We start from the raw sequence: 20,623 nt of genomic DNA on the forward strand, positions 1-20,623 counted from the left end.
ACGAGAAAACGTTTTCATGGTACGGGATTTCTCATTTGATTTTGTATTGATGGAGCGTTTCAGTAGAGTGCTTTAGGTGCCTGTGACGTTTGAGCCTTCCCATCTGTTTGGGAGCACTTGAGAGCTCCTGCTCCGTGTTTTGCTTGTGAGGAACTGAGCTTGTGCCTCCGGGGCTTTTGGGCTGGGGGTTGTTACAAGGCAGGGCAGGAAGGCTCCAAAAAACGAGGGGTTCACGTAGGAGACGCAATTCTCCCAGGTAGAGCTCCTGGACCAGCTGCCGGCCGTGGGCAGCCCCCGTGGGACCCCCACAAGATGGCCGCCCCTGGGGGCGGGGGCGCCGCCATGATGGCTGCCGGGCACACCTGGCTGCCGCCTCCCGCCCTCACCATTAGGCCACGCCCCTCTGCCTTAAGCCCCGCCCACCAGCAGCGGGCCCCACCCGTTGCCCTTAGGCCACGCCCCTCCCAGCTCCTCCCCTCCCGTCCCCTCCCCGCAGCGCCACGTCACTCGCTCCCCGTGGGCGGAAGTGACGTAGGCCGAGCGGGCGGCCAACGGCGTGCGGGCGCGTGTGGGGGTGAGAGGGGAAGGGGCCGGGACATGGCGGCGCGGGCGGCGGCAGCGGCGGCGGCCGAGCGGGGGCCGCGGGCTCCCTGAGGCGATGGCGGGGCGGGCGGCGGCCCCCTCCTGAAGGCGGCGGCACCCCCCGGCCTTCCCCTGCCCTTCCCCTGCCCCTCCCGGCCCGCTCCGCCTCGGAGCCGTTAACCGTTGCGGCCGTTGCAGCCGTTGGCGCCGCCGCCGCTGCCGCTGCGCGCGCCCCCATGAGCGGCGCGGGGGGCCTGGCGTGGCGCGCGCTGCACGCCCTGCTGCGCGCCCTGCTCTGCCTGCAGCGCGCCCTGCTCGCCGCCCCGCGCGCCGCCGCCGCCGTCGTCGCCGCCTCCTGCGCCCTGCTCGCCCCCGCCGCGCTCGCCCTGCGGCCGGCCGGCCCCGCGCCGCGGCGGGAATGCGGCGGGGGGAGGACGAGGAGGAGGAGGCCCCGCGGAGCGGCGCTGGGCCGGCAGCGCTGGCGGCCCGACGGGAGGGCGCTGCGCAAGCTGCCGGTGCACGTGGGGCTGGTGGTGACCGAGGAGGAGCCGAGCTACGCGGACATGGCCAGCCTGGTGGTGTGGTGCATGGCGGTGGGCATCTCCTACGTCAGCGTCTATGACCATAACGGTGAGTTATGCCTGGCCCCGAGCTGGACAGAGCCCCTGGCACCCGGGCGCCGTGCCCTTTGGGTCTGCTGGTGGAGAGCTGAGGGCTTCGTGCGCTTACGGGTTGAGTTTAAGCAGGGTACGGACATCCAGGACTGGGTGTGGGTGTTAGTAGCCACCTGTCTTCTTGCATTTCTTCTCCTGGGAAGAGACAGTGCTGACAGGTAGTTGAACTTGAATGGGTATGGCCTGCTGGTGTGGTGAGATGAAAGAAATGGTCTGCATTCAGCATAAGCCCCTGTGGTACATGAAGCTTGAGTTAGGCCTGGGCCAGCACCTGTGAAAGCTCTGGTGGTGTTTGTGTCTGATCTGTGTTCATTTGTTCTTGGGTCTCAGGTTTGAGGCCGTCACACTTTTGTAAATACCTTGATTCCACTCCACTCAGAATCATAAAGATTAGATCTGACTTTCTTGTCAGAAGCAATCTGAGCAAGCAGATTGCTCAGATTCTGTGCAGCAATCCTGAAAAAGTCATCCTCGTGCTGTTTCCTGTTGAGGAGATGAAACCAGCCGCATTCAAGATTTCCTTAGCTGAACTTCCTGCCCAGCTGCTGAGGGATAATCTGCAACTGAGACTAGGCAAGCTTTCAGCTCAGAAGAGCTGGTAATCCCAGGGATGGATGGCCTCCTATGTTCCTGTCCTCTCTAAAGGAGAAAGCTTCACACTGAAGATCTTGGTGCGCTTAGTGTCAGTGGTGGGACTGTCAGACACCAATGTTCAGCTGTTGTTTTGAGCCACTTCTGATGGCCATCTAGAGATGTCATGTAAATTAGACCAGCTCTGTATATTTATGGAAGGTAGAGGTATCATCTGTAACACTTGTCTTCTAGTGGTCTTTCAGGAGAAATGCAGCTGTGCATCCTACCAAATAGGTGATATCTGTTGTGATCAAGGGAGCAAAAGCATCTGAGGAGGCCTTTCCCTGAGCATAGGCTTCTATGTTTTTTTCTTAATGACTGCCACTGACAGCTCTTGTTTGTGTCTGGTCCTTCATATGAAATACATGACTCAAGTGGCCTGACTTTCACCAAACTTTCCGAGATCTTTATAAGTACCTGGGCTTAATACCGATCACCAACTTAAACTGACCTGTGTAGGGTAGTTGCAGAACTTGGTTATATTGTGTTTCAGTGGGAGAATACTTGCTTCCTCGTTTGGAAGCCAAGCAACAGTATAAAATGTTTGCCCGTCATCTCAAGGACAGAGAAGACAGTGCCTTCTGAGAAGCCATTTATGTGTTGATGTTTTTGCTCTCAGCTTGGAAAGCGTTCAACCAGACCAAATGGAGCAGACCCAGTATTGGTAGTAAACAAGAGTAGGAATTTCCCTCATGTTCTGAAGAGAGACTTGAGGGTCCCTGTATTTTCTGTCAAACCTCCAAGTATTTGCAATATTGCCTATTGCTTATGTACACTTAATCTTTTTAGATCTCTGCATTGTGCTCTGCAAATATGTACGTGAGCTGACCTGAGGAACAGATCGAGCTGAGAATCACGTTTCTTAGTGCTCTTGCTTTTCAGATTTGAATGGTTACAAAGTGAACAGCACTGAGCAGGGAGACAGCACTCGCAGCCGCTGTCACTGAGATCCTGTCTGGAAAGGAGATGTCAGCACTTCTATCATGTATGTTTTCACTGTGGAAAAGCTACTTCTGCTTCTCCAGAACACGTGCTGAGATCCAGTCAGATCCGAGTCTGACTGTTACAGGACTGCAAAGATGATGGCCAGAAATGACGAGGTTATGACCTCTGAAGAGGATTGCAGTTGACATAACCTTGCAGAACAATTGTCTCTGTCAGCAGTTCAGAAATAAATGACTTTGTGTAGAGTTTGTTTGCTGTTCCCATGTATTAGTTCCTAGCACACAACTTAAGCATGGGTGTAAGTTTTGTTAATACCCTTAAAATTTGAAAATGTAGGTGTGATCTCATGACTTCCAGCTCAGGAAATATTTTTCCATAGCTAATGCTATTAGTTCCTTCAATATGCTGGTTTAATTAGCAGCTTGCGTTCCAATTTGTTGGTACATAATTGATGAAGGCAAGCCTTAATCCACAGCAATGAAGTAGTTTTAAATCATTAGCTTTTGCCAAACTCTCAGACTTGATGAGACTAGCCTGCTATTACACATCCATGTTCTTCACAGGCTTTCAGAGCATTTCCTGGGATAGCAGCCATATCTGTTCTGCACAGCAAAAGGAATTTGAGCCTTTTAAAACGGTGTCAGAGAGCGAGCTCTGAGCAAGTAGTCATTCACATGGCTTGAGTGTACCGGGACTGTTGGTGATAGCAGGTATTAGCCTTTCTCTCTGTGCTAAGCCCCTTACACTTCCTGGATTGAACACTGAGTGCTTCCAGATGGGCTTATGGCTAAGTAGGGCGTTGTAGTGCCTTGCAGACTTGTTGCTAAGTCCAGTTCTGAATGGTAGCGACGGATGGAGGGAGCCCTCAGCAGTAACACTAGTAAGTGAAGCTGAAAAAAATCACTCACTGTGTGCTGCCCTCAGTAGCAGAGGGTGAACCTTAGTTATGCTTTGCTCGTTTTCATCTTCTCAGGTGGTGGGACTTACCTGTGGTGTGCCGAGCTGCTGCTGTGGAGGGCTGTGCTCATACAGCTGTACCAGCCATCGACCCAGCAAAGGTGTGACCAGGGCTCTGCTTCTCAGTTAGATGGAGTGGAGTGTGCTTTGATTCTTCCTTCACTGCGTGCTTGTAGTAGTGAGATTTTTCTTGTTGAAGCAGGAAACGTTATTTACAGGACTGCTTTTCCATGGCTGTGTCCTCTGGAAGGAAACTGTTTTTGTCAGCTTCCTGTAGAAGGCTTAAATTAAAAATGTGACCTTAATTGGATCGCCTATGGGAAAAAGGGGGAAGTGTGGCATTCTTCTGAGAAGAAATAGCAGATAAGCTGGTTGTGTGTTTATAGTAGTGACTTTCTGTATTTTTGACAAACTGACTAAAGAGAAGATACCCTTTGTTCTTTAAAATAAGTAACTGCATCCCAGCTCACCCTGGTGTGTTGCAGCAGCTGCACTAGTAACTCTAAGGGCAGCTTGTCTGCAGTTAACTGAGTCTCATGGATGATTGCAAGAGAACCCAGTACGGTACAGAGACACCAAGTAGTATTTGTGGAATCTTACCAGGTACCTGGCTGTCTCCTCTGAATCTGCAAAAATCAGTATTCCAGAAGACTGGAGTAAGAGTCCTTGCATAATGCAAGACAACTGTAATACAGATAGCTGCCTTGTGCCATAATAAATGTGGTGTGATAGGTCCTGTGGTGTGCAAAACAAACATTTTTCCCAAGCAGAACCTAAGATGGCATTCTTACGTCGCCTGGTATTTAGGGGCCTTTTTCTTTCTCCCAATTTTCAAAATACTTTGTGACTATGCAACAAAACAAAGCACTAATAAGGTTTGTGCTACGGTGTGTGCCTTGATTATCAAATTCAGATTGACTAGTTCTTGATTTAAATAGGTTTTTGATCAAGGATTTATTTTTGTGGACTTCTGCATTCCCAGCCCTATTACTGGGTAGATATCCATCTGTGCTAGTCAAGATCTTATCTTGGAGGAAATAATGCAGCTCTCCCGCAGTCAGAAGGCTGTGGCTGCAGTTACGTAGCAGCAGCTGAGCCAACCTGTTGAGTAGCCTTTGACCGGTATTAGATACCTTCTCCTGTTAAAGTTATTTGCTAGTCATGAGATGTTCCTTGAGTGTTATTTCTGTTATCAGAAGTTTTCCTGAAATAGTCTGGGACAAGGCTAGAGCGTTTTCAGGGGGCATGCAGAGCCTTGGCATTTCAATACTTAGAGCTCCTGAAGAGATGCTTCTGCTTGAAGTCTTGTTAAAGCCTGTAGTACTACTTACTCTGTTGAGAACTTGAGTTTCCTTATACGGGATTTAGCTCTGTGAGTGAGCTTTTACTTCTGACCAATTTTCTTTTAGAAATTCTTTGGAAGAATAAAGTACAGTAGGAAACCGGATACATTTTTATTAGCTACAATCTAGACTTGTAGGCTCCCCCAGACTATTTGGTAGTTGAGTAGATGTGATCAATGCATAGAACTGTTTGTGTACTCGGTGTGCTCACTTAGATGGGGGAGACAAGTGTAATATGTATTATGGTCTACTAGACACATGTAATACGGCCTAATGCTAATCTGTACAAGGTGATCTTCTAACAGGCCTGGGTAGTATGGAAGCAGTAATATTTTGTCTTGCCTGCTGGTGAGCTCTTGCTGTCCAGGCACATCGCGTCCCTTCAAGAAGAAATGTGGGAGGAGTGGTTGCCTAGTGCTGCTCTGAATTCTTCCTGCTTGGTTAGCTATGGCTTCAGTGGCTTCAATTTGGATGAAACTGAACTGACTTCAGCTATTTTCAAACAAGGCTTGGAGTTTTTTCTGGGATCTTGGAGTAGAAGAGCCTAGGCATTTCCTAGCTCTTAGCGTCCTGTGAGGTCTAATGACACAAACCCTACTTTCTTCCACTAAACTGCAGCCAGCATGATCCAATGTGGGGATGTAGGCAGAAGTTGTTCATGTGTTATAACAGTTTCTTGCAAGTACGTTATTTGAACTGGGTTGAGGTCTGATGCTTCTCACACTGGATGACTCTGTTGGCACTGGAAGAGAGTTGAGGAAAAAGCAAGTATCTGAAATGCTATGGAGATGTGTTCTTCCCTATGCCTAGCTTTAGTAAGGTTCTCTTGTAGGGAAGAGACTCTTCTCCCGTGTCTTACCAGACTGTGCTGCTTTAAATAGCAGGGCAACTGAGAGTGTTGAACCCCATGGGGCTACCAGGCTGTGAGCAGGCAGTGGCTGTTGTTGTCCAGCTAGATGAGTGGCTGACACCATCTGGTGCTCCTCGGGGCCGGGGGTTCCCCCAGTTCTGTGCCCTGCTTCTGCTGCACCTGCGGACCTTCATGATCTGTTCGTTGGTCTCTAACTGATGGTCTCTATGCTGCAGCACCACAGCTGATTGCGAATGGTGTGGCTTCTAACTACTCTACAGCAGAGCCCACGGTGTGTTATGGAAAAAGACCTGTGTAATGGCAGGGCTACGGCAGAAAGCCCAAGTTCCTCTGGTTTGCCTCGGCTGTAGAGTGGCTGGGAACTAACGATAAGTAGTGGGCTTGCAGCTTGTGCTGTAGAAAGAACTATACCTAGAAATAGCTAACACATTCTCAGCATTTGTTTTAAAAGAATAAAATAAATGAAGTTTTATATTCTTTTGCTTTGGGAGTGGTAGTGCTTAAATATGCATAATTCCTAACACACTTAACTTGCTGGAATATACACACTCCTCTAGCATGCTTTTCAGAAACAAGAATTATTTCTAATTAGGAATAGTGAAAATCTCATGTTTGGTCTATACCAGAAACCCTGGTAGTGCTGGAATCTTCCCTGCTTATCAGCAAACAGTTACAGTAGTAGTAGAAATCATTAAAGCTCTCGTCAAATAACTTTCCTATTAAAATCATATTATGGGCTCGCTTTCAACTTGTATGGAAGGCTGAACAAAATTGGAAGGTAGTATTAAATGAAGGCTTACTTCACTGCCTTGGGACACTGGAGTTGTGTTATTGCTATAATAGCTATACTCACACTTTTTCACTATGTTTATCATGCATAAGTTAGCAACAGTGTCTTCAGAACTGGCTTGAATATATTTTCAAATTAAGTTTTTAAAAAAAATCACCTTGTAGACAAATTGAATTTCTGAGATGCTGTAAGGGAAAGGGGTGTGTATCTGAGCTACAACCACATGCATAATTTTTCACGTCAAATGTGAGTTTGGTCCGTGTGTGCTGCTGCCTACAGCTACGCTATCCTATGCAGCCATAAGAAAAAGTCTCTTGTGCGTTGAGTGAGAAAAGAGTGACAGAGTGAAGTTCCCAGATGCTATTGATTTTAAATGAAATCCCTCTGATGTGCTTCGGGGTCATCACTGCAGGCAAACTGCAGCTGTGTCAAGATTGGTGGATCAGTTGGCATTCAGTGCGGAGGTCCTTCTCAAAAGATATGCTACAAATGCACAATACAACTGCAACAGGCTACAGCTTACCTGCTATTCCAAGAACAAAATAGGACCTAGATTTGAACAACCAAGGAGATGGATGAGCTAAATGCGAGTAGAAGTGAGCTCTAGCTGATCATCACCAGCGTTTCATCGATGCATGTGGTAATGTCTTCAGCATGTACTGTGTGTGTGAAGGACTTTGTTTTGGAGCTCAGTAAGCACCTTAGTTTGTTCTCCTGTCTGTTCTCCTCAGAGTCTTCATTTAGTAAAGAGCTGAAGAGCAGATCCTTAAATCTGGCCCACCGGTCTTTGACTGGAATAGCAATACCTTCTCATGAAAATGAATTGATGGTGTTAGTGTTGGGTGTGGAAGGAAACAGCAGCTGTTTCCCAGATCAGGAGCTTTCCCTGATTATGCCAACTCTTTTTGTGAATATTGAAGGTTATGTTTTGATCTTGGAGTGGCTGGAAACCAAGCGACTTGCTATAGGTGTGAGGCACACGCAGCCTTCTTGAAGATTGCCCTGAATTAGCAGCATTGTAGCTACACTGGTGCTGACCTGAAGTGTAAGGAAGACATTAAGTGCTAATGCTAGTGCAAAGCAGGCTCATCCGAGTAGTCCTATCCAGCAGTATTGCACAAAGCAATCTCATCATCTGCTATATATGAATATACGCTGGTAAGCAGGAGCACAAAGTATAACAATTGTGATGAATCCAACATCAGTGAAAGTGTTGTCTGACGCATGTGTCCATCAAGATTGCTACTGAGATTTGCTCAACTGTCAGTATGTGAAATCAGTTATAAGCATCCCTAAGATGTGTAATGAAGTAAGTTATATCTTTTGCAGGAATTGGCTAGGGTGTGAAGAAAAACACGTGTTAACCACCGACTAGAACCTCGAATGAAGTCTGTGTAGACCCACGATCTCACTAGTATATTAAATGCATTCTATGTCTTCATGTTGCAAATTAACTCCTAATGTATCATGGTCTTAACCCAAAGCTTCTGTGCTACTTGGCCCACTACTGATGTGGAAACTGCTGTTTGTGGCAGCTTCTAATCCCAGAATCAGGTTGAGGTGATTAAATCATAAGCATGACTGGGAAGTTGGGTACAAACTCGGTGTTTCTTGAGTGGTAAGCTGATTGTGTGTGCGCATGCTTTTAGAGTGGTCAGCAGAAGTCCTTGATATAGGATCCCTGAATGAAACTTAAGCTCTTAGTAACAACCCCGAATGCCAAGTGATAAAGGCATTATCAGTTTCTAAGTAAATATGCTTAGCCACGCTCTTTCATTGTAAATATTTAAGCTTTAACACTTTACTGTGGCTTGTGGTTAGAAATAGTTGCGTGGCATCATTATTAAAAGCTAGAATGTACTTCAGAACAGAAATCCAAGTATGTTTGCCTAACCAAGTTCTTGTAGTCTCTTGTGCTCAAAATGCATCTACACTAAGTGTACAAGTATCAAGAAGGCCTTGGGGACTGCATTGCTCCTCGCAATACGTAGCTTGTGAAATTCTCATATTAGGAAATCTGAGGCATTGCAATGTCACCTGGCACGCTGATGTAGCCTTCTGGCTCACTTTGTGGTGACTTGCTTTGATAGCCCATGGCCTTAATAATGTGGCAGTAAGCAGTAGTTGATGTTGATAGCGAATCCCTGGCAGTGTGGGGCAGCGATAAAAATCGGTGTTAAGGTGACTTGGTCTTCCTGTGCTGGTAGGGTATTGCTATTAAACTGGTGCTCAGCATACCAAGGACAGTGAAGTGATTCTTAAACTGTCTGTTATGCAATTGCAGCTTGCTACTTAAACCAGGCTGAGTAGAAGAGGAACATTTTGAAAAAGAGGAACACATGAGAGTTGTCTCCCTGCATATGTTCCTGCAAGGTCACTGAAATTAGTCACGTGCAGTAGCATTTGCTTTGGATTCTTACCATACTCATGAAATCCAGTTAGAAACCAGCACTGACCGCCCGATTCTTTTTTCTTCCTGCACAGTGTCAGATTTGTTTTTGTAGTACTCTACAGAAGGTGGCTGACGTGCAACCTTTTTATTTTTTTAAAGGTATTTTCAAGAGGAATAATTCAAGACTGATGGATGAAATTTTGAAACAGCAGCAGGAACTCTTAGGACTAGATTGTTCCAAATACACCATGGAATTTGCAAATCAAGAGAAAGCTGATCAAGGTAAGGTGAATTGTGGCTGGGCAGGGAATTGGTATGACTTTAAATAGCTGTATATCAATCATAACTGCTTTTACTTAAGTACATTTCTCTGTACTATGACCTTTTTTTTCATAACCTACTGATTATCAGAACATGTACGGCCTTCCTGAGCTAGTATTAAACTTTCATTGTGATTGCTTGTTCGTAACTAATAGTGAGGTGTTATTCTTCCCTGCTCCTAGCAATCATTACTGCCTAGGTGAATCTTCCCTTTAGCCTGGGTATTGTGCTGCACACCTTAACGGATCAGTGTAGCTCAATTTCTCGTGGTTAGAGTGAGAAATTATCTTGCTGAGACTTGAAAGAACGCACTTGAGCTTGAGTAAGGGAATTGATGTTAGGCTGCAGTGCATGTACTTCCACCTTGCCAACCTTATGCTCATGCGTCAAAGTTGGGAGGGAGAAGGGGAAGATCAATATCATTGGTTGCCATATTAATGGGTAACCAGGAAAGGGCTTAAAAAAATAATCTTTTGATAGTAGTTTTTGTAGGAAGTAGAAAACAAGAAAATATTTCAAGGTGAGCGTTCCTTATTCAATACCATCTGTTGTAAATATTCACTTTTAATGAAGTATGCTGATAGACATACATACTAGGAGTCCATGTAAATGTATTAAATTACTTTAAAATTAGGACTGTGCCTCAGAGGGACGGGCTGATATTTACAGCTTTCCTAACTACAGTTCATCATATTTAAACGGAGCATAAGTTTTAATAATAGATTTAAGACGATCATATTTTTCATTTTTCTGTAAGTCTTCCTACTACATCTTGCTAACAGAATTTTGCTTCCCCTACAATAGCGTATAGGGCAATGTGAAGTCCAGTGTTGCAGCATTAAGTTACCTTTGTAAGCACCTTAGGCTAAGATGCTAGCATTTACATGGAAACATCTGTGTTTAGCATTCTTTTTATTCCTGTGAAGGCTGAAATAACTAGTAAAGTGCAGAGTAGACCTGCTGTTAATGTCTTAAACTCTAGCATGCTTAGCTGCACTTACCTCAACTGGGATATTTATGTCCAGTTCAAATGAACTACTGAAAGACTTCTCAGACTTCCTGACTGAAAGGATACATTTAAATCTCAGGAATTTTTCGTACTGGAAGTCATGAAAAGCAGAGGTGTCTTCTGTTATCTTTAGATAGAATCCTTTATTCTTACACAGAGGGCTCCATTGCCAGACCAGATGCTTCATACTTCGAACAAACTGGTATCTGTCCAGTTTATAATAGGAAACAATTTCTCATTTCTTGCCAAAAGTAAAGCTACATGTCTTTCATCCATCAATACTGATGGGATGTTAAAGATTATTTCTCTATATGACAAGTAAATCGAATGTTTTCCAGAAAATTATTGTGGTGACCTTTGATAGACTGAGCTTTTTTGAGTGTTCTTATGACTGCATTCTGTCTTTTGTAGTCAGATTCTGCACTTTTACGAAATACTGGGTTTTAAGTAACTGTGATATGTTTTGTATCAGTCTAATGTGTGCACAGATACAAAGCACAGTAACAGTGCTAGTATTTAACCCAGTTACCTCAAGCTGGGTTTAGTACACTGGTGATTTGTAGTCTGCAGCTTCCTTTGTAAGTCTGCCTCCTAGGTACTGTATCAGAACGTACTGTGACGAAAGTTGTGTTGGGTGAGAGGATTCCACTTCTGCCTCACAATAGTGTAGACGTGGATAAGGTTGTTGTGAAATGTCCTCTTTAATTACAGTCATAATTACAGACTGATGGGTAAATTCTGGTACTATTACCTAGTTTCTCTGTAGTAATCTTAGATCAATATTGCAACTCTTGCATCAAGGATGAAGTGCTATGGATATCCTGTTATCATATTCAGGGAGGGCCTCGACTTACTCATACTGTCACATGAATGTTCAAAGTAGCTGTTAAAACACCTTCCTCATATAGGATAAGAATTGGATTTTCTTTTTCTTCACTGAACTGCAAGTCTTTCTGCATTGCTTGCCACCCTCAAGTCAGTAGCTCTGCAGCCTGGTCTTACTGCTTTTGCCTGGCAGCGTGATAAAAACCAACGTAAATTCCCTGGAACAGTCTCTGCATTTCAAGAACAACTTTGATTAAACGGCATCTCACAAGACTCCTCAAAATAGTTGCTTCAAGCTTGCTTTTCAGTAATACAGCAAATCTGGATGTTTCTTACCCGTTTCTGTAATAGCTGGATGATGTATGCTTCTGACTAGTTGTACAATATATGAAGTTACTTTCAGTATTTAAAGCACGTTCAAAGCAACCATATTTCTGTTGCTTTTAAACTGTGTTTTGTACTTTCAGTTTTAAATTGCCAATCTACATTGAAGGTGCTGTCTCCAGAAGATGGAAAAGCAGACATAATAAAAGCTGCTCAGAACTTTTGTCAGTTGGTAGCACAGCAGCAAAGAACATATACAGACCTGGACGTGAACGAGTTAGACAACTTGTTAAGTAGTAAGTATGACACCGTCTGTGGGGAGGAGGGGATGTTAATCTGTGTTCTTATCATGATAAGCATTGCTTTCAGACTTACGCTAAACCTTTCTTGATTTTTTTTGCTGTTTTCTGTTTAAATAAAGAGCCTGAAAGGAAACCCTAAGCTAAATTGGGAGTCTGATCTTTACAGAACATCCCACAGAGCTTGTAACTTATGTAATGAACTTTCTGAAAAAAGCACTGCTGAGATCAGTTGAAACTAGATTTATACCTAAGATTAATTCTTTAGAAGATAGCAAGCTGCAAGCCTGTGTGAGTCTTTTTCTAGATTTAGTTAGGGGAATTAAAGCTCTTTCTGCTGCCGAACTATTGCCCTGGGTGCAAATGATAGTGCACTTGCTGATCTTTTGCTTCCATGTAACTCATGTTAGTTATTTCCATTACTAATCCATGCAGATCACTGACTCTGCACTGAGGTGCATGGCTGCATGCAATAGCTGTGGAAAGGGCAGGGCTGCCCTCGTCTCACATGAAGGAGGAGCAGTTTAGATAAAACCTTCAAATTCCTTGTCACACTACAGAACTGGAATACTTCTTTCCTAGAAGATCCATGCATGTTAGTTGTGACTGGCTAGCCTGGCAAGGTTTGAGTTTCAGTTAGCACACTCGAACTTGGATGTCTGCAGGCACGCTGTTAACATGTGGTTTCCATTAACTGGAATTTGATGATTTTTTTTTTTCTCAAATAATTGATCAGCCGAATTGCTGGGCAGATTGACTGCAGTGGGAGTTGAGACGCTATAATCTTAATGTCAAACTAAATTCTATCCCTTCAGCGTACTGCATGATACTTCCTCACTGTAATGGAGTGTTTAAACAGGTGTTTAATATGACACCTCAGGGAGTAATGTAGATGTCTTAGATAACTATTATACCCCAAAGGTGACTTAAGGAAATGAATAATTGCTTCTCTAAAACAGTTGCTCATTGGCACCAGTTCTTCACAGTGATGCCCATGTATGTGTTTTGGCCAGTGCTGCTGAACTGAAGCTTCTCAAACACGTGTTTCTGATCTTCTATCCTTGTACTTGAAGTGTCTGCATATCTTAAACTTTAGGTCTAGTCTGCGTAGCCTTAAAAATCAAGCAGATGTATTGTTCAAGTAACGCATGATAGCTGAACACAGGAAAAGAAATCTTGATTTTTAGACTGTCAAAACTGTAAACTTCTCAAAGTAGGCAGCTTAACCTGTTGCTTGTAACTAAGAATAGTACCTATAACTAGTACTGCTTATTAATTTGCTTGGTTTTAATGTTTAGGACAGTTGGAAAACCATTCTTCGATGACCAATTTAGCTGTTGAAACTGCTTGTTTTAGTTGTAGTCAGGCTTAGCTTCCGTGCATCCTTAATTTCAAGGTATGGAATGTGAAGGTCTGAGTTGCTGATCTAAATTGAGAGGGAATTCTGAAAAAGCAATATTTGAGTAGCTATGTTCTTAGGGGTCACGGTGACTTCTGTAAATCTTTCTTTTTTTCAGATCTTAATTTAAATACCTGGTAACCTAGTTTTATAATTCCTCAAGTTCAGGATGCTGTTATCGAAGTCTGGTTCTAAAATGGTGCAGTTCTGGGTTGTCATGTGGAAATTTGGGGTTCTTTATCCATTCTTGCTCCAATTCTTACAGCCTGGGTTTTCTTCACTGTAAGTGAGTGTACTTTGTTCTGAGCAGTGCCTCAGCTAACCGTCTTTTTATCAGAAAAGCAGGTGCCACTACATTACAGTATTGTCTCTGCTTGCTGTCCACCTTCCCAGTACAGAATATGATTACAAAGCTGTAAGTTGCCCTAAAAAATCTATGTGGAGAAGGGTGGTGCTACCAACTCTACAAACTTTCATGTTTTCCTTATAGAATTCCTGATATAGAAGGGATGTTGCCAGATTCCTGTCCCTTGGTTGTCCAAGTCTTTTGGCTTTCTGTTCAGATTCTGCTCTCAAATCCTTCTGTCTTTTGTGTGCTAAACTTGAGCACTTTAACCTTAGCAGCTCTGAGAGTGTTGCCACACAGAAGTAGCTACATTATCATGTTGATATTTGAAGGCAGAGAAATGGATACAGGGTGGAAAGCACAGTACTGTGTTTAAATAGGCTGTTCTGACAGTAATGCTACAGCGTCCGTTCTCGTTTTGCTTCTTCAGATAGGAACCAGAAGGAAATATTAGAATTAACTGGGCTCTCTGAAGGTCTTTTCCTGTTTGAAAAGCCATTGCAGTGTTGAAGATCCTGCTGCTGAACTGGCCAGCTGAGGAGTACTCAGCTTCTGAATCAGCTGATGAGTAAAGCTGTCCGCTTCCACCAGAATCCCCACTTTAAGTATTCACTGCTTCCCTGCAAAGCTGTTTCAGACTAACATACTAGCTTCCCAACAAATCAGCAGCTTCTGCTTTATGTTTCTCTCTTTGAGATAAGCTCTGAGTGGTGGCACAAGGCATTCTTGTATCTAAATACTTCATTAGAAATGCACACACTTGGGAAAATAGCTTATTTACCTCTGGCAGAAAGATTACTATTGCAGTGATTCAGTGACAAGGGAGGATGCAGACTTTTTTTTTGAAATCTTGAGTTTCAAAACCTGGGGGGAGGGAAATCAGATGGGATCTTAATTCCCTGTTTTGTTCTTCCAGTGTAAGTTCCTCCTATGAGTAATTTTAGGCTTGTATAAGGTTCCTGATTGCTTAAAAAAAAGTGAGAAAATTGGTAGATAACATCTGAAGTGGGTATGGAGTGGGTAGACAGCATTAAGCTTTTCATCTGCTGAAGGCAGAGATTATGCAGCCTAAGCACTCCTGCAGTTAACTTGTAGAATTAATGGATAATGGGAGGGGTAATGGGACGTACCGTGCAGTACTTGTGACTAGATGCAGCCTTGTAGCAAAGTAGAGCTATGAATGCTGGAACACTTTTTCAGGTGAGCTGGGTAGGTGCATGAAAGCCAACTTACTTTTTTGGTCCCCCTTGGTGTTGTTTTCCACAAGTTGCCCTAAGCAACTTGCAAGAATTAGCAGAGAAAGCTGGACTAAGACTGTTCTAAGCTTATTGCCTGTCGGTCAGAGCTAGGCTGGAGTAGTTTAGGCATGGCAGAAGCGTATGGAAGGTGGATAAAGTCATTTGGCCACTGATTGCCTTCAGCCTCAGAAGATCAGCAGGAAGCTCTCATGTTGAGCAAGACAGCAAGCTACTGAAAAGTTAATTAGCTTTACTTACCTTGGGGACACTTCACTGTGTATCAAACCACAGTATTTGGTCTTATCTTTTTGGGGAATGAAATGTAGCTTTTTGGTTTTTAAACACCTGTTCGTATGCACAGTTCCAGAGCCTGGGCAGAGCCTGGGTCATCGGAGTTGGGATTAGAGTAGCTGAATAACAGTGACTGGGGTCTTAAGGTATGGGTAGTAAGAATGTGGGCACCTAGCGAACTCCTTTAGCACCATCTAGACCTGCCCTGGGGTGGATCATGCTGTCTGCTTACTAACAGGAAGAACAAGGTAATGGTGTGTTTTTTTTCTTTTTTTTTTCTCACTCATCTAACCAGACAGATGTCACCTGCAACAGTTTGTCTGAAACTTTGTTGTAAAAGTTGTTTTTTAAACTGCATGGCTAGCTAAATACGGAGAGGTCTAAGACTGTGGATCTGACAGGATATTTATTACAAGATGTTTTCTTGATAGTCTGATATCAATTTATTTTTTCAATGGAATTTGAGGGTTTTTTTTTTTAGTGGTCCTTTTAATGTATTTGACAGCAAATCCACATTAAGACTGTAGTAAGTATGGGTCAGGGTGCAGCATGTTCTATGCTACTGAAATCAAGTTTGCTGAGACAGAACTAGAACAGGTTGGTTTTAGCAGCAGTGTTGTTATGGTTTGCTGTTATTCAAAACAATCCAACTGCTCATATCGCTGCCTTACCAAGTCTTAAACTTCTGACATAAAGTCCATCTGGGCCTGCAGTGAGTGGCTAAGCTTTTGCTCAGTTAGTTCTGTTCAGGCTGTGCAAGAATGTGCAAGAACAGTCTGTTCTCTTGACGTCTTAATTATTGACTCCTCAGGAGCTTTATTTTATTTAAAAAAAAAAAAAAAACAGTAACAATTGCATTCAATTAAAAAACAGATGCTTTAGGACTTAAAATAAATAATCTGGTGAATTTGACAAAACCTAATTTAACTTGTTCTTACAGGTACAAATGGATTTCCAGATCCTGATTTAGTCTTGAAGTTTGGTCCTGTGGACAGCACATTAGGGTTCCTTCCATGGCACATCAGACTGACAGAGATCATGTGAGTTGCTTATAATTCTTGTGGGAGCAGGTTGAAATATCTTACTAGTCTTTAATACATCACCTACCTTACAGAAATAGCCATAAGAAAAAATGTCTAAACAAAGATGTCCAGAGTTTGATATGAGGATTTAAGAGCTGTTAAATGAGAACCTGTCATACTTCCAGGCTTTGTTGCTATATCAGTCATCATTAGACAATAGCAAGCTTTACTTCTCAGGTTTAACAAACAACTTCTGCCACCTTCTAGTCTGAACAACTTGATTCAGGTTCTGTTGGGGTTCCTTACATGGTTTTTTGAGTCCTATGCAGGTTTCTATTTCCTGTATAATATTATTGCATTATCCAATCAGACAGATGAGATGATAATGCCTCTGGATTGCTTTGCCTCTTTGGCAGCAACTAAACTGACTGTACATGCTGTATGTCTCATACATACACGCTCTCAGAGAGCACTTATAGGACACTTAAAATGTGTGGAAAGACCTTTGCTTCTCCAGCTCTTGCACAAATTGGAAGTGCTGTATGTACCTCAATGGATAGGCTTTTTTTTAATTCAGAGGGTGATGCAATACTGGCAGCTAGTTAGGGAGCTGTATGACAACTACAGCATTGAGAATAACTTTTCCATGTTATGAAGTAGTGGTATTCCTTACTGGCCGTATACATCGTATGTTTATAAAAGCTTATTTTAACTTTTTCTAACTTGCTTTCTCAGTTCTTTGCCTTCCCACCAGAACATCAGCTATGAAGACTTTTTCTCTGCCCTCCATCGCTATGCAGCCTGTGAGCAACGCTGGGGAAAGTGACTGTTGGCTGAGCGCACTGAGTCATGCTTTCCACAGAAAGGGATTGATGTCTGTTTACAAGCACCTGTGACCCATAAGTCTGGTTCATAGTCCTTTCTTAATTTATCAACCAATTCAATAAAGTGTCTTACCTTTCTAAAGAGTCTGTGTGAATGCGTGAGAATACGTGGGGAAGGGGAGATTCACAGGTTTGCTTGATGAAAATGACAGTTGCTGCAAGCAAAGCTGGTCAAAGCTGAATTAACCTCACTTTCATGTCCCAGTGACCAAAAGAGCATGTAAAGATTTGGTTGTGTCAAACTCAGAGGATGATGTAAACAAGAATTCTGTCTCTGGACATTCTTAAATCTGAGGAAGACCTCTCATGTGCATCAGCTTTATATTTTTTTAAATTATTCATGGTCAGGATTTCAGAACTTAATCACCTGGTTTACTATGTATTTACTATGTAATATGTGAGTTTCAGAGGTCAATATTGGTTCTGTTAACTATAAGAATAGGCTGCTATTTAGCTGTCAGGGCTGAGCCAGCAGTAGGTATCAAGCTCTAGAAATATGGAAAAGGTTCCATAAAAAAAGAATGTCACTTTTGTGGTAAGTGGATTAAGCAGTCTGCTTATTATAGATACCCATCCTGTGCTTTTTTCTTTTTTTTTTTTTTTTTTTTTGATAAATGCATAGTATTCTTACAGCCTTGAGCGAAGCTTCTCCTACCATCAGGTCAGTCTTCCTTGGGCATAAACAGTACTGTGTATTGTTTATATATGTTTCCACATAAAATTCTAGCCTGAGGTGACAAACTAAACTAGCTAAGGCTCTGGTATCACTTGCTGAAAAATCTGAAAATGCACTGGTCCACTACCATGGCTGATGCCACTTGCTTGTTGTGCTTGTGTACCCAGCAGGGGAGTCTGCTTAAACCCTTTATTAGGTTTGTCCTGACCTGTGCATTAGAAGCTCAGACAGAAGTCTGCAGCAGACAAGAAATAAGGTCAAATGAAGCTGCTCTATGCTATCTCAACTGAGATAACTTAAATAGCAACACTAGCTAGAGTCTTCATCGTGGAATGTCCTATTCTAGTTGTGCTCCTAGTATTGAGAGTAATCTGAAATTAAGTCTTCATAGCAGCATTCGAGCAAAGCAATATCTTCAGAGCTGTATTACTGGAGACGAACATTAATATTTCAGCCTCCTGCCCTGCAGGCTGTGGAACTGTGATGCTTCATTCTGGAAGTATGTGGGTTTTTTTTCCCCTCTTCAAAATGAGCCTGGCTTTATCTCCTTCAGGATAGGTATGTCACTAGGAAGGAAACCCTCCCCTTTTCAAAGGGAGTTGTGAGATTTTAAATGAATGTTTGCTTCTTTGTGAAACAGTATTTTAACTGTTGTAGCTTGATTAAAAAAGTGTTCTAAGACTGCATAAACTTAGCTGCGTTTTTTGTCATACTAAGATCAGATTGCACTTACAAGAGTTCTATTTTGTCTCATGAAGGAAATGGGGATGTTTAATCAGCTAATGCTTCTGACATCAGATAACATTCCCTATGAGCTGGAATGCCCTTTGCAGGTCTCCAGTGTTCACTGGTACTGTACTGCAGAGCAGATGAGCAGTCACGTAGTGTTTCCTAGGTTTTGTCATTACCACAGGAAAGCGTTCTCACTGAATGTTAACTTTTTTGTGGTGAATGGTGAGCCTGTTGTAGGGGAATCTTGAGTTCTAAAGTTTAACTGCGTTACGAATTTTGTTTTATCAAAATGTAAGGTGGTGTATAAGTTACCATATATACATCTTACTGTGTCACTAAAGCAGTTCTGGTGCTGGCAGTAGAAATATAAAATGGGAAAAGCTTAGTTTAGTTCTCAAAAGTAATCTATTTTTGATATTTGCATCAAACTGCCAAAGAATACTTAATACCTGAGCTGCCACTGGTCCTCAGACTCCTGCATATCTCAACTAAAAGATGTGTTTTATGTCGTAGACAGACCTCATGGTCTAGGATTTGTCTACAGAGGGATGCTTAATGAAACTAAAAAATGATTAGTTCAGCTGCATTTGATTCAACTTAATCAAATCTCTTCTGATGGCGAGTTTAATTGTGAGTAAGTGTTCCTCGTGGAATTAATGTAGTTGAACTAATCCGTGTATCACTGAGTTGGGATCATTTTTACTGTCCCTGTGTGGGCAATCTTCAGTGAGCTGTGCCAAATGCACTGTGCATATCCACAACTTGATCTCTGAATGTATGTCGCTGCAGTGAGCGCCTCTCCCCAGCTTGTTCCGTGTGAAGGTCTGTGCTCCAGCTGTGATGTCTGTGTGGCTGTAGTCTCCGGGTACTTGTACATACTGTGTAAAACAAGTTTTTATGATTAGGGAATCAATTTATTGAATTTTATTATTGAAAGTTAAATCTGAATCTGTAAAACAAGAAAACCAATAAAAGACTATAATCTTTCTACAGCCTATGGTGATACATGAATACTTTTATAGTTCTGGCTGGGGAGCTGTAGCCTTATTCGTGTTGCTACGCTACTCTGGGAAGTAGGGAACTTTACATTTCATGCTCTTTTATACTATTCTTAAATCATTTGCTATGCTGTAAGAACTGGACAAGTTTTTTATTAACCACTCCCAATTTCTAAGAAGCTATTACGAAAGCCTTCATAATAAAAGCATTTACTGTAAATCTCTTAGTCCTGGGGACTTGCTAAATTTGTTCCTGGCTAATAAAAAGCTTCCTTCCTCTCCCTGCTCCTGAGTCAGTCCTGAGCCATGAGCTGTGCTGGACTTCTGCCATTTTTCTGGCTTGGAGCAGGGTCGAATAAGGGTGTGGAAGATACCTCTGCCATCTGAGTGATGCCTTGGGAAGCCATTGCTTAGGCAGGGTTTGGAGAAGCTCTGAGTCACAGTGGCCCTGAGCCAGCAGCACACCCCTGCTATGAACGGGAACAGGCTGGGGCTCTTCAGCCTGGAGAAGAGAAGGCTTGGGAGGGATCTAGCAATGTGATCTAGCAATGTGGTGGGGGTGGGTGGGGGAATAAGCACAGCTTAGCAGCAGGCTGAGGCAATAGGCACAAACTGACTGCAGGAGAATCCATCTAAACATCAGGAAAAATCTTTTACTGTGAAGGTTGTCAAATGCTAAAGCTGGTTGTGCAGAGAAATTGCAGGGTCTCCATCCTTCAAGAACGACACAGGTGTGATCCCTCAGTGTGTGGCACTTCCGTGTTCACTTGTATTGCTCATTGTTTAATCTGGAGGAAAGTGATACGTGATACAGGAAACAATTGAGACTGGACTGCTTGGAACAGTGCAAGAGCATGCTGGCTGCTGATAGTGGTAAGTTTTCAGTAAGTTGCAAATTAACACTTCGGTTCTCTGTCAGCAGCTGGGGTTTTGAAACCATTCTTTACTCTTTTGTTATTTCACGATGGAGATTTTTCTGTTGCCTCTTCACATATCCTTCATTTTTCCCCCTTTCCAGTGATACTGGCATGGTGTTTCTCAGATACGCAAGCTCCTGATAAGAAAACTATAA

General features: G+C 43.1%; 1 protein-coding gene across 1 annotated transcript; it reads left to right on the forward strand.

Annotated features, from left to right (window-relative positions):
- Positions 1–818: 818 nt before the first annotated feature.
- Positions 819–17,229, forward strand: NUS1 (NUS1 dehydrodolichyl diphosphate synthase subunit). Its single transcript, XM_032185667.1, has 5 exons — positions 819–1,212; positions 9,347–9,469; positions 11,810–11,962; positions 16,180–16,279; positions 16,997–17,229. The coding sequence occupies exons 1-5, from the start codon at positions 819–821 to the stop codon at positions 17,085–17,087; spliced, it is 861 nt and encodes a 286-aa protein (XP_032041558.1). The 3' UTR covers positions 17,088–17,229.
- The last annotated feature ends 3,394 nt before the right edge of the window (positions 17,230–20,623 follow it).

This window comes from Aythya fuligula, chromosome 3 (assembly GCF_009819795.1).
Source record: "Aythya fuligula isolate bAytFul2 chromosome 3, bAytFul2.pri, whole genome shotgun sequence".
In the NCBI taxonomy this organism is placed as follows: Eukaryota; Metazoa; Chordata; class Aves; order Anseriformes; family Anatidae; genus Aythya; species Aythya fuligula.